We start from the raw sequence: 12987 nt of genomic DNA, 5'->3' as shown, positions 1-12987 counted from the left end.
TATGAAAATAGAAGAAAAACAAAACTTGTTTCCCCAAGTAGTGAGGAAGTTCTTTCTTAGAGAATGAGACAGAATGAGCTTTCTCCTAATAGCGGTGAGGGCCAGAGTTTGGCCATTGTTTTCCCAGCAGCATGAAGACAGAGCGGGTCATGCTGTGCCTTCCTTTCTGCAAGAAATAAGCCCATTTAGCTGCTGAAGACTCAGGCAAAAGGGATGCCTCTGGGCTTGAGGTAACACAGTGCTGGAGACGGAAATAGATTTGTAGCGGCAGTTTCATTAATTTGAGTCCTGAAATTCTCTGCTCAAATGCTGGAGCAACACAGCAGTTATTTTGAATTATAATAATAGAACATGAATTATTATTAGCAATAGTATTATTGATTTAATATTTATGCATGTTAAGGAAAAGATGGTGAATAGTCTTTAAAACAGATAGGAAGAATGGATTCTCTCCTAACATTACACATTTGCTCTTGGCAGATTCAGGGTGGAATAGAAAAACGAGGATATAATTTTCATGGCGTTCTGTGTTCTGTGCTGTCTTTGTTCAGCTTTTTCTCAAGACAAAATTTCTAAACTGCTTTTAGTGGAAAAAGTGGTTCTCTGTCAGGTTGGCCCATAAGGACACGCAGCTGTCTTTTCTTTAAGGACAGAATTCTGGAAGTGTCCTAGGCAACCTCGTTTGGAACGAGCTTTATAGAGAGCATTCCCATGGACGTGTGCTGGGCAAGCTCCTGCGCGAGGAGCTTTAGTTCTCGAGAGGGTTATGGCAGCCCAGGATTAAAGGGCCCAGGGGGACAAGGCAGATCTCGTCTTCCCAAGGACATGACCTTTGCTTTGCCCATGCCCCACTTCACCTGAACTTATTGCCACCTGGTGTAGTCTCAGTGAGATATCTATTTTGATATTTGTGAGTTGAAACAGTTTTGGTGTTTCTAGGTTTGTTCTAGACTCCAGCATTTAAAGTAACAGGCAGGAGATAGCTATGTGAGCTATGTGCCACAGGCTAAGAGGAGGCATTTGTAAAATGCAGATTTGCAGAAGCAGTTCATTCTGACTTGGGAAAATGTCGTCTGGGAATGCTTCACATGAAGGCAGCATTTTAGTAGAGCCCTGAAGAAAGAAAAAAGGAAGTGGGAGTAATAAAGCCAAGAAGAAACCTTTGTGGAGCACCTACCATGCTCCAAGTGTTTTAAATTCATTTCCTTAGTTAACACTGAGGGACAGCTACAATTGTTAACCACCTTTTATAGGTAAGGAAACCGTGTTGGGTGTGTTTAAACGACTTGCCTGGGACCCCAGGTAGAAGGTGGCAGAGGCAGGATTTGGACAAGGGAAGCTGGCCCCTCGCCCAGCCCTGAGCTCTCTTGCCACGCTGCGGGTGGTGCCGGGCAGAGGCGCGTTGGGGGGCAGGAGCAGAAGCTTGCCCACGTGTTAGGGGAGGAGCTTACGTCACCCCTACCCGGGCCTGCGTGTGGCAGTCGGCAGCTGCTGCACTTAGAGAGAGTGGTGAGCCTTGGTTTTCTCACAAATGGGATTGGAGAGTGGGCGTGTCCTTGGGGAATGGACCCCCGTGTGTCCCTCCCTCCCTGGATTCCTGTTCTTCCCACACGGCCCTTCCCTTACCTTCTGAACCAACAGTTACAGCACGACAGATCCGGGCTTGCAGTAATGAGCGATCAGAAAGGAAACCGAGTTGTTTCATTAGTTTCACTGGAGTATAGCTTACACAGAGTAAAATTCACCCTTATCACAGTTCAGTGAGTTGAATGAGTCATTATGTAGCCACCAGCACAATCGAGATATGCACAGATCTCTCCTCCCTGACGGTTTCTTCATGTCTCTGCTGCCAACCCTTCCTCCATCGCCAGCCCCTGGCAGCGGCTCACTCAAGCACCATCATTTAGAGTTTCATGTTCATAGACTCCTGTAGTATGTACTTTGGCTTCTTCCATCTAGCATAATTTTTTGAGGTTCAGCCATGTTTTTGCATGAATCAGTAGTTTTTTTAAAAAAATTGCTGACTAGTATTCACTTGTATGGATATACCACTGTTTGCTTAACTATTCCCCAACAAATGGGCATGCAGACTGTTTCCAGGTTTTGGCTAGTATGACTAAAGCTTCTATGTCTGGTTCTCATTTATCTTGGGTAAATAGCTAGAGTCATCCCGTTGTCTTTCAGCTTGACTCTTCTCTGTGGAGAAGTCTCATCTTCTCTTCCTCTATACATACTTCCATCCTCTCCATCTGGGTCTTTTGACACGCATTTGTTTTTCTCCTGGTTCTGGGTCATGTTTCCTGCTTCTTTATGTGCCTGCTAACTTTTGACGGGCCCCTGAGGTTTGTGACGTCTCCAGTCTCCATTGTTGAGTGCTGGCTCTTGCTATATTCCTTCAAGTAGTGTTGACGTTGCATTCTCATCTGCAAAATCAAGAGAATAAGAGTTCCTCCTCAGAGATTTTTGTTATGCAAATTACATGTGTCAAAACCTGCGAAGTACGAACAGTGCTCCCTCTTTGGAAGGATCCTGCTAGTGTTTCCTGCTTTGTGGTTTCATCTTGGATGCCCAGCAGAGCCTCGGGCGCTGCTGAGCGAGTCCCGCTGGGTGCGCGGCGCCTGCCGTCCTGCAGCCTTGCGGGGCGGAGCAGAGGCTGCCTGGAGGGCGCCCCAGCCGGGGGGCCGCTCTGCCCAGCGTCCGGGCCCTGCAGGGACTGGGCTGAGCTCCGCCCCCGGGCACGTGGGCTGGCCCGTTTCTCCTGTGCTGCCTGTCTTCCAGCCTGCCACCTGCAGTGCACTGCCCCTGCTGGCCACGCCCTGGCTGTCTCCCTTCCCTTGGTCTCCTTCCAGGTGTCCCTGACCCATTGCCTTTTTCTTGCTTTGCCTTATCCAGGCTGTCTTCCTCTCCATATTTCTCTGCATGTTCTTTTCACTGATTTTCTGTCCCCCTGCCATCACTCTCCAGCTCCATTTCTACCTCTTTAGGACTATAAATTCTCTTCCCATCCCCCTCCTGGCTTCTCTCTCGTTTTCCTCCCTCTCCCTCTTTCTCCTCTCCATCTGTCCATAGGTGGGGTCTGTCCTTAGGGTTGAGGATCAGCCTGAGACCCCAGCCCAGGCTCTGGACGGCTCACTGGGCTCTTCGCAGCACCGTCCGGTCGCACTGACAGTCGCTATCCAGAGGTGCTTACTAGTGCTAGAATAAAGTCCTCCTCGGGGCTTGAGCTTAAATCGTGGTAAGTGTATTCTTGGGAGTACTTCTCTCTTTTGAGCGCCGTCTCATCAGGTTTTACTTTTAATTGAACGGTTTCTCTTTTCCTTGCTGGTCTGATGGCAACTGGAATTTGTGTTAAATGTTAATTGAGCTCAAGCTGGATGAGAAGCTATTTCATTTTTCAGACAACAAAGAAACACTGTTAACAGGTTACAGTTGTAATTAAGCAAGTACTAAGAGGCACAGGAAGGCTGGAGAGGGAACACTTACAAGATTCACGCTAGAATGTTCTGCAGCTTCTCATACCATCCCCGCGACGTGGTACAACCCTCCCCAGGTGCCAGCACAGCCAAGGCAGGCCCATGTTGCCCCAAGTGCCGCGTGGCCTCCCCGGGGCCCGGGCACTGGTGTGAGCATGTGCTGGGGACCTGGGCAGACCCCAGCTCAGCCGTCAGCCACGGGTGCAACCTCAGGCAGGTCACCCAGCCCCTGAGCCTCTGTTTCCTCTTTTGTAAAATGGGAGTAATCATAGCGCCTTTCTCTGTGGGCTGCTCTTTTGTGTCAGTGTCCCCCCGACTCCCATCCACCACCTGCGTGACCTTCGTGGGCTGTCCCCCGTGGTGACCCCCACTCTACTGGTGGCTCCCAGCTGGCACTCCCTCTGTCACTTAGTAGTGTTAATGGTGATTATTTTCTTTCATATTTGATCCTTTTCAAAGCATCTTGGGAGCTGATAGGTTGGATATTAGGATCCCATTTTACAGATGAGGTTTGCCAGGGCCCCCTGGTTCAGCACCTTCATATGGACCAATCGTGCCCCCCAGCACCCAGGCCAAGCCCCTTGGGTATGGGTGTAAGGTCTGGTGCCCACCGTAGCTGATAGAGTGAGACACTGGTGCCACCGAGGGCCTAGCTCCTCTGCACTTAGTTACCGTGAAAACTGTTGAGCCTTCAGGCCAGCACACCTGCACCCCTTCCCACGGGACTGGGTAAGGCTCTCTTGGGGTCTGACACCCGTTAGGGCTAGTGTGAGCAAAGGGGAGCTAACTGTAACAGTGTGGGGCAGAACCCAAGCAGGGAGGTGGCAGGGCTCAAGGGGTGACCTGGAGCCAGCACTGGAGCGCCCTCGCAAGCTCCAGCTCACTCCTCTCTCCAGAACCCTGCTTCATCTCTCTGTGCTGTCGGCCAGCATCCTCTGCATGCCAGTCGACTGGCAGAAAATGGGCGGCAGCCGCTTCTGAGTTTACATCCCATCCCCGCTGGAAAGGAGCCACTCAGAGGCTGGGATCCCTCCTTCCCCATTCCAGACTCTTCTGAGGAAACTGGCCCAGCGTGGTCACCGCTCGCATCTGCCTGCGTGGCAGGTTGGGTCATTTTGAATAGTATGATGGCCGGGGGAGGAGGAGGGGACTTTCCATGGGTGTCTTCATAGCACCCTTGAACAGCTTTCCCTCCACTCCCAACAGTTGAGAGCCTGCCTCACCCGCACTGGGAGGCCCTGGGAAAGGGGAGCCTGGAGCTCACAGGCTCGTGGCGTTTTCTTGGTTCTGCTCCTATCCCCTGCAGGAGAACCTCCACGCACACAGCCAAGTCAGGGTCTCACCTGTTGATCTGTGCTACAGCAGTGGAGAGGAACCTGCCCCCGAGGCCCCTGACAGCTGTCTTCCCTGGGGGGGGCCTCATTGCATCAGGCCAGTAGCCTCTGCTGTTCCCGCTCCTTACCAGTGTTTCTGAGCTTGTCCTGTGCACCCCTGCAAGCAGCCTCACCTCTGCCCCCAGCCGCGGGCCAGGACACTTCAGGGCAGAGTTTTGACTGGGTGACATTTTTACTGACTCTTCCACCAAGTGCCACCTTATTTGAAATAACTTTCCTTGTGTTATTCAGGGACTCATAAAGACCTGAATTTTGAAATCACATTCTGCCTTGTGGATTAATACATTATCAGAGTCCAAAAATAGCCAGTGGGGGACTGGGTTGATATGTTATACAATGACAACAGTAGAACTGAACACCACTTATTTAAATTGCAGCCACATCTGAGTTTTTGTATTAGTGAAGTTTACGCCTGCTTTGAAGCTTTAGAAAGAAGAAGTCAAGGTGTCTGGGAGCAAACTGTGGTCAGAATCAGGTTCTTGCTCAGAGGCCGATGTCCCAGTGCGGGGCCGTGGAGATGTAGGCTGCTGGGTCCCAGGACTCTTGTCCAGAACCACACAGGCTGGGGCTCAAGTGGGGTGGACTACCCTGAAGGCACACATGGTCACGGGTTGGGACTTTGGGGCTACTTGGCTATTACTACTAAATATTAAGCTTCACATTCATAAAACATTTTTTAAAGGTTTTAACAACCAAAACCTCTACCAATCTGCCTTTTATCCTTACAGGTTTCTTCTGAGTTAGGCAAGGATCCATCTTCAGGTGAGGAGCTGAGAGGAGGAATAGCATGGAGGCTAGGATGGCATGCTTTGGGCAGCGAAGTGCATTTGGCATCCTGGCTCTGTTGTTTAGCAACAGTGTGATTCTGGACAAATGATGGAATACTTTCAGCTTCAAGTTCCGACATTTGTAAAATGGGGATGGAAACAGTAATCCTTGAAAAGGGATGTCTGAGGATTAAATGAGCTGTCAACGACTAGTTAATATTTATCGTGGACTTACGATATACCAGATGTAGTTCTTTATGATTTTTCAATCAGATGTTAATATGCGCTGTATTGAATATTATTATAAATATGAATTGATGTTAAGAGAGAATTGGGTGAACCAATTAGCACAGTGCCCAGCCCTTCTCTAGTGTTAGGCAGAGGTAGTTGTCGTTAATCATTAGAGCGTTTAGCGTGACTTATATCTTTATGCGTTGATTCATCCCTTTTGGATTTTGTTGCCTTGTTTGCTCTTTTGGTTCTTCTGTTCATTAGAATGGAAGCTCCATGAGAACGTCTGTCTGTCTTGTTCACCATCACAGTTCCAGGGCCTAGCACTGCCTGGCCAAGAGCAGGCATGGAAGGAATGCGTGCTCTTGGATGCAGGACTGTGGTTCCAAGTGCCATGTTTTGCGTCAGGCATGCTGATGGGTGCCATGTGCCACTTCCAGCATCAGACCTGCTAAGACAAACGATGTCGTGGGAGAGCTTCAGAGGCCAAGGGTGGCAGTGGACAGACTCCCCTCCCCCCACTGCCTTACTCTCAGAAGGATTTTACTAAGACTCCTCCGTTGTATCATTGCCTTTCTTTTATAGTTTGGGAGACACAGTATGGCAGACTGTTTAAGTGATTGGATTCGGAGTCAGGCTGGTCTAGTTCAGGGGTAGCCTGGGAGTGGTCTTTTCCTCCCTTCCTCCTTTTATTTTCCTTATCATTGGGAATTAGAAAAATACATTTTATTATACAAATAATACATGGATAGATGTTCATCTCTTTATAAAAGTTATTATGGGGGAGGCTGTGTTCTCTACTTCACCTCCCTTTTCCTGGCCCCCTTCGAATCCCCCCAAATAAACATCTATTCATTGTGGATCTATCTGCTGGTAATGTGTGTTTACATAGACATAGATGTCTTCATAAATTCTTCAAGTTGCTTCATTCTGTAAAGACCTAAATGGGATCAAACCTTGAAAGCATTTGATAGCTTAGTTTTTTTTTCCTTACTCAAGATTTTGCTTTAGAGATCTGTGCATAATAAAACTGATATTTATCTAAACATGTGGTGTATGTGTGTGTAATTGAACCTGCCAGGACAGGCCAGACTTTGCTGCAGCAACATACAAGCCCCAATCCTTTTTATAAAGCTTTTTTCTAGTTAATAATTTCAATCTGATAGGAAATTTAAAAATACAAATTCTTGTACACTCTCACCCCAATCCCCCAAATGTTCCTTTCTCTATACAACACATATTATGATTATTTATGAAATGTTCAAGATTGTTTGTCACATGATTATTCTTTATCCCTAAATACTTCAGTGTGAATTTCCCAAAGCCTTTTATATTTGTAGAGTGAAATGATCAAAATTAGGAAATTGGGAAGTGGATAGGGCGTCCGTCTACCACATGGGAGGTCCGTGGTTCAAACCCCAAGCCTCCTTGACCCGTGTGGAGCTGGCCCATGTGCAGTGCTGATGCGTGCAAGGAGTGCTGTGCCATGCAGGGGTGTCCCTGCCTAGGTAGCCCCACATGAAGGAATGTGCCCCGTAAGGAGAGCCGCCCAGCGCGAAAAAAGTGCAGCCTGTCCAGGAGTGGCACCGCACACCTGGAGAGCTGATACACAAGATGATGCAACAAAAAGAAACACAGATTCCTGTGCCGCTGACAACAACAGAAGCAGACAAAGAAGAACACACAGCAAATGGACACAGAGCAGACAACGGGGGGCGGGGGAGATAAATTTAAAAAATTAAAAAATTAAAAAAATTTTTAAAAATTAGGAAATTAACATTGAAACAAGGAATTATCTGATTTATATACCTTCTTTAAATTCAACCCATTATCTTACTAATAATTGTCCTGTTATAGCAAAAGAAAAATGTGTTTTCTGTTTGAGAATCCAATCCAGGCTCACGTGTTACATTTTCATATCTCTTCATGTCCTTGAATCTGGACCAGTTCTCCAGTCTGTCTTTTAGACTGTGACATATTTAAAATAGATAAATTGTTTGGTCAGGTGCCCCATAATTTGGGTTTATCTGACATTTCCTCATTATTCGTTTCAGTTTATATATATTTTTTTGTTGGAAACTTAGAAGTGATGTTGCATCCTTTTCAGGACATATGGTTTCTATTTATCCCATTACTAGTGATGTTATCTTTGATCATTTGCTAAGGTGGCATCTGCCAGGTTTATGTAATGTAAAGCTCCTATTTTTCTCTTTGAAATTAGTAAGTCTCTTGCAAGAGATACTTTGACACCATGCAAATCTCCTGCTTTTTATCACTTTCAGTCGCCATTAGCATCCATTAATGATTCTTGCCTGGAACAATTACAGTAATAAATGTTGGTTGCCAGGTGGTGGCATTCTAATTTCATTGCTCTTTTTACATTTTTTGGTTGGAAGCCTATAGGGATGAGCCTTTCTTTCTTCCACCCAACCTGTTTGGGTGCTTATGTTCAGTATCAATGCAGTGGCTTATTTTATTCTATGTAGTATAACCCACTACTAGCATTATAGCCTTCTTTATTTTGAAACTAAAATTGTCCCAGACTGGCTGGAGGGAACTTCTTCAAGCTGGCTCCTGTGTCCTTTTAACATTTTTTGAGTGCTTTGTTACCTGCTGGTTCCAAAATATATTTTAGGTTCCTTATCATGTACTTTCTTTGCCTCAGCTCTAGGAGCAGCCATTTCTCCCAGGAGCTCTGATTTCTTTTATTGGAGAATGGACTTTAGAACTAAAATCTGGATTCTAGGTGTGTGTTCATTGATAGAGAGGTGTTATTGTTTGTAAGCCCTCTGAGCAAACAGAACTAGGAAAAAATATATATACACACATTGACATATATTTAACACACCTCTCTCTCTTCATCCCTCCTTTACTCTCCCTCTCCCCTGCTCTAATTTCTACTAGTACTTCCAATTCCAGTTCAGCACACACAGTTCACTCTAATCTCCTCCTTCCATTTTTAACTCACTTTTCCAGCATTGAGAAACCTATCTCTCATTATCCAAAATATATTATTTGCTCATTCTAGAACACACTAGTTTTAGAACTGCTAGCCCCATACTGCTGTGGAAAACAAACCTAACTAGAATTCAATACATGTTCACAGTTCTTTTTGTCTTTAGCCTGAGAGTATATTGCCAAAACAATATTCTCGAAAGTTCCTTGCAACTCCTAAATTTCAGGAGCTTAAAACAACAGAGGTGTCGTCTTGCTCACACATGTCCTTCACTGCTCACCTGGGACTTTGCTCGGCATTGGCCTCACTCTGGGACCCAAGTTGAGAAAGCAGCCATTGCCATGGCAGTGGAGGAAAGGAGAGCACGATGTACTGTGCTCTTAAAGCTTCTGAACTCACATCTCAGCCAAATCAGGTCACATGGTCAAACTTAAGTTCAACTGGGCAGAAAAATCCAATTACTTTGCTCAGAAAGAGATCTGGTAGACATGCCTTATTTATTCAGTCTCAACCTTACACAACTTTGGAAGAAATTCTTATTGTATAGGGAGGAAACTGAAGCACTCTGTTCTAATCTCAATCAATATATAGATGCAATTCATCATTTTACCTGCTGCAGAATAGTCTCTATTAAACATGCATATCAAGTTCACTGGGCCATTTCACAACTGATGGGTATTTAGTTAGAAAGCATTTGATAGCTGAGTTTTTCCCCCTGCTTTTAACTATTAGAAACAACACTCCAATGAGTACCTTGTCTAAGATCCCTTTCTGTCAGTGAGGATACCCAGAGATAGAAGAGCTGGCCAGTCCCATTTCTTTACCAGTAGAGCTTCCTCATTTCTCATGCTCTTCTCGATCAAATGAAGGTAACATAGAGCCGAAGTCATGAGAACTGTGTCAAGATAACATGAAGCCCTGGCCACAATACCTAGCCCATTATGTAGGCTCATTATGTAGGAACTCTCATTACTCTTTTCTCTTGAGTGTAGTTCTGCTACCTAGCTCCATTGCCCTGAAGTCCAGGGTTCTACTTTTCTCTCCTCTCTTGTATTTTCTCTGGGTAGTCCACTGCACCCACTGGGCTTCAGCTTCTCAACTAGGAGGAGTTGCTGCTACCTTCCCTTCCTGAAGGCATCGCGATTGGGCTGTGTGACACAGCATTTGTCTTCCTGATAGAAAGGGACCAGTATGGCAGGTGTGCTCCCACCTGTCCCACTGCCTTCCAGCTTTGACAATGAATGTAGGTGGCTAGGTCGTGGGCGCCATCTTGCTACGTTGAAGGTAAGGGTGTCACCCTGCCCTGACTGGCTCACTGGACCAAAGCCAGCACCCCCAGACTTCTGGTTCTGCGAGAAGCATTGACACCTGTGTTGGCTTGTTTCACTCTGAGTTGGGTTTTCTGCCACAGCAGTTAGATACAGCCCTCATGGAAACAGAGGCTGAGCTGGATTCCAAGCCAGGCGGTGGGGCTCCAGAGCCCCTGCATGGCTCCTCACCCCCCATCGCTATGGAAGGGTTCCGTCAAGGCAGAGGTTAGCACAAAGGGGGCTTCCGCCTGCCAGAGCACAGAAGTTACTATTTCAAATGCCCAGAGGCAGGCCAGAGTGGAAGCAGGGGTGCCCCTGGGGGCTACTGTCCTTGTCTAGGTAAGAGATGATGGCTTAAGCGGAGGATGTTGGGACTTAAGTGGAGGGTGTTGGGATGGTGAGAATTTGACACATTTGAGGTAAATTATGGCGACAGGACCTACCGGACTCTGAGAGATGTTAGAGGAGGCGCGAAATTAATGCATGTCCCCGGGTTGGCAGGGCAGCTCGGGGCTACTGGAGATGGGGCTGAGGTGGGTGCTGGTGGCCGTCCGGCCTGCAGAGGCTTTTAACCTGCCGCCAGGCCTCTGCTGGTCTTTGTGCTCCTCTGCTTGCCTAACCTGAAACAAAAATGCCTTCACCGTGTCGATAAACCCTGGAGATTAGGCAGCCCCTTCCCCATGAGGATTGGAAAATATTGTGAAGAACTCTCGTTGCGGGCACGTGAGACGCATCTGCTGGACGGTGGGGTGGGAGTGAGGGGAGCGGGAGGGGGAGGGCAGGCGGGCAGCTGCCCCTCAGCGGCCGGGCAGCCTTCGGGCCTGCTCGTCCCAGCCTGGGTGTGTGCGATGGCTTCCCGCCGTCCCCCGCACAGATGGCTTGGAAACTGCAGAGCAAGCAGGAAGGTGGCGGGTGCCCCGGGCAGGGGCCCTGCTGCCACGGCCGGCTTGGTGTCCCATTGCTGACGTGCACTTTCCCCTCTCTGTCCAGGACACGGAGGTCTTGAACACGGCCATCCTCACGGGAAAGGCTGTCTCGGTCCCCATCAAGGTCGTGGCAGTTCAAGAGGACGGGTCTGTGGTCGACGTGTCGGACTCTGTAGAATGCAAGTCTGCTGATGAAGACGTCATCAAGGTACCCGCAGCTTTATGCCCTGGCCACCTGCTCCTTTGTCACCCCTTCTCGGGCCCTGGGGTCCATCCTGGCTGAGCCCCCTGTGCTGAAGGGCTGGCGGCCAGGGGACCGTCACTAAGGAGTGAGAGCCTGGTCCAGAGGTGCTCGAGGGTCAGGAGCAGCTGCAGCAGGCAGGGCTGCTTCCCTCTTCCCGGAGAGGAGTCCCAGCCCCTGGCCTTCAGCTCTAGAAGGAACATGCACACAATTTGGCAGGTCTGGCCTTGGCACATTTCTGTGGGTTTCTTCATCCTAATGAACTGGATTTATTTATGACTCCAAATCTGGCCAGGAGCCAGCCCCTGGCTTTTTCATGTTCTTTGCCGTGGTCTGTTTGAACCATCATATTTGATGCTTCTGCCGTTTTTTCCTTAACATTCTTCTTGGCCTTTCATTTTGCAGCAGAGACTTCGGGGAGAAAGGATTTAAGCCTTCAGAACCATCCTTCCTCCTCTAAGCTGCTTAGAGAGCCCCAGGTGCAGTCTGTCCTCCACAGAGAAACACAACACCCGGACTTCTGTCCCTCCTGGTGCTCCACGGGCTCCCGTTTACAGGGTCAGCAAGGCTTGGTCTCAGTCTTAAGAACTTCACGGTAGACTGAAAGGCCATGAGGGCTTTCTCCTGTGGCAGCGGAGATCTGGAGGGGTTGATTTCTCCCTGTTGTGGTCTGCAGGGGACTGCTCCTGGGATGGTTTTCATAAAGAAGAAATGCGGTGTCTGTGAAGCCTAATGTACTGTCAATCATCCAGATGTGGCCCAGCCTGCTTCCTGGTCTTGGAAGACTTAGTGCTCCCCTGGAGACAGAAGGTGGTCCAGCTCAAAACCTGTCCATGCCACCCTGCCTGGGCTCACAGCAGTCCCTGCACTCCATGGGAGTGTTTGAGTAAACCCAAGGCATTCAATCTTCAGAGTAAGAAAGGTCAGATTCCAGTCATTGGAGTTCATCTGCCCAGAAATGAAAACTACTGAGGATGCATTGCCCTGGGTGCTTTTGACAATGCACATTATTTACTGTCCCCAACTTGTGACGAAAGGAGATACTGGGGATGGCATTTGGAGATGGTATCTGTGTGCTCATGCTACCCTGGGCCCAAGGAAGTTGCTCACCTCTGCAGCTCCCTGAGCCTTTCATTTCCCTCCAGAGGGCCTGGGGGCGCCTCCCAGTGGAGCCCTGCCTTCCTCCTGGAGAGGCCACTCCAAGTTCATGGAGGGCTGGGATTATTATTGCCCTGTACTTGGTTGTCTCTACCTCACCAAAACGTACTAAAAATCTCCTCTGCCTAACCCAAGAGATAACTTGCTTTGAAAAACCAAAGCATCTTGCTCAGCTGTGCCTTCAGTAGCCACCTGAGAATGGGGCTTTCTCTTTCTTCCAGCTGATCATGGCCTGGTCTTCAGAGGAACAAAATAGAGCGTGCAGGTCACCATACTGCTTTAAGACTTTTCCAGGGCATTCCAGGCTGGCCTGCAAATCCTGTGTTAATTGAAGGATTAATTGACTGATGCATCTGTCATGGTTTCAATGTCCATATTTATAATACATTTGCCACAACCCCAGGATGAATGGAGTCATCCACAGAGCTGTACTCTGACCTCGGCAACATCCCAGGGCCCTCTGCACCCCAAAGGCATGACCCTTTCATTAGCAGCCTCTGGAGAGGACCCCTCAGTCTGCAGAATTGTCAC

The 12987-nt window shown here is 48.2% G+C and overlaps 1 protein-coding gene across 2 annotated transcripts in view; it reads left to right on the top strand.

Moving 5' to 3' along the window:
• The window catches only part of LOC101429838 (transmembrane protein 132B), a 398604-nt gene that overhangs the window by 316381 nt on the left and 69236 nt on the right, over positions 1 to 12987 (top strand). For both annotated transcript variants that reach the window (XM_071209744.1, XM_058281218.2), the window contains exon 5: positions 11122 to 11265. In XM_071209744.1, coding sequence (XP_071065845.1) covers positions 11122 to 11265 — 144 coding nt within the window. The remainder of the gene's footprint in view (positions 1 to 11121; positions 11266 to 12987) is intronic.

Source organism: Dasypus novemcinctus, chromosome 19 (assembly GCF_030445035.2).
Source record: "Dasypus novemcinctus isolate mDasNov1 chromosome 19, mDasNov1.1.hap2, whole genome shotgun sequence".
In the NCBI taxonomy this organism is placed as follows: Eukaryota; Metazoa; Chordata; class Mammalia; order Cingulata; family Dasypodidae; genus Dasypus; species Dasypus novemcinctus.
This window is presented reverse-complemented; position numbering and strand designations above follow the sequence as displayed.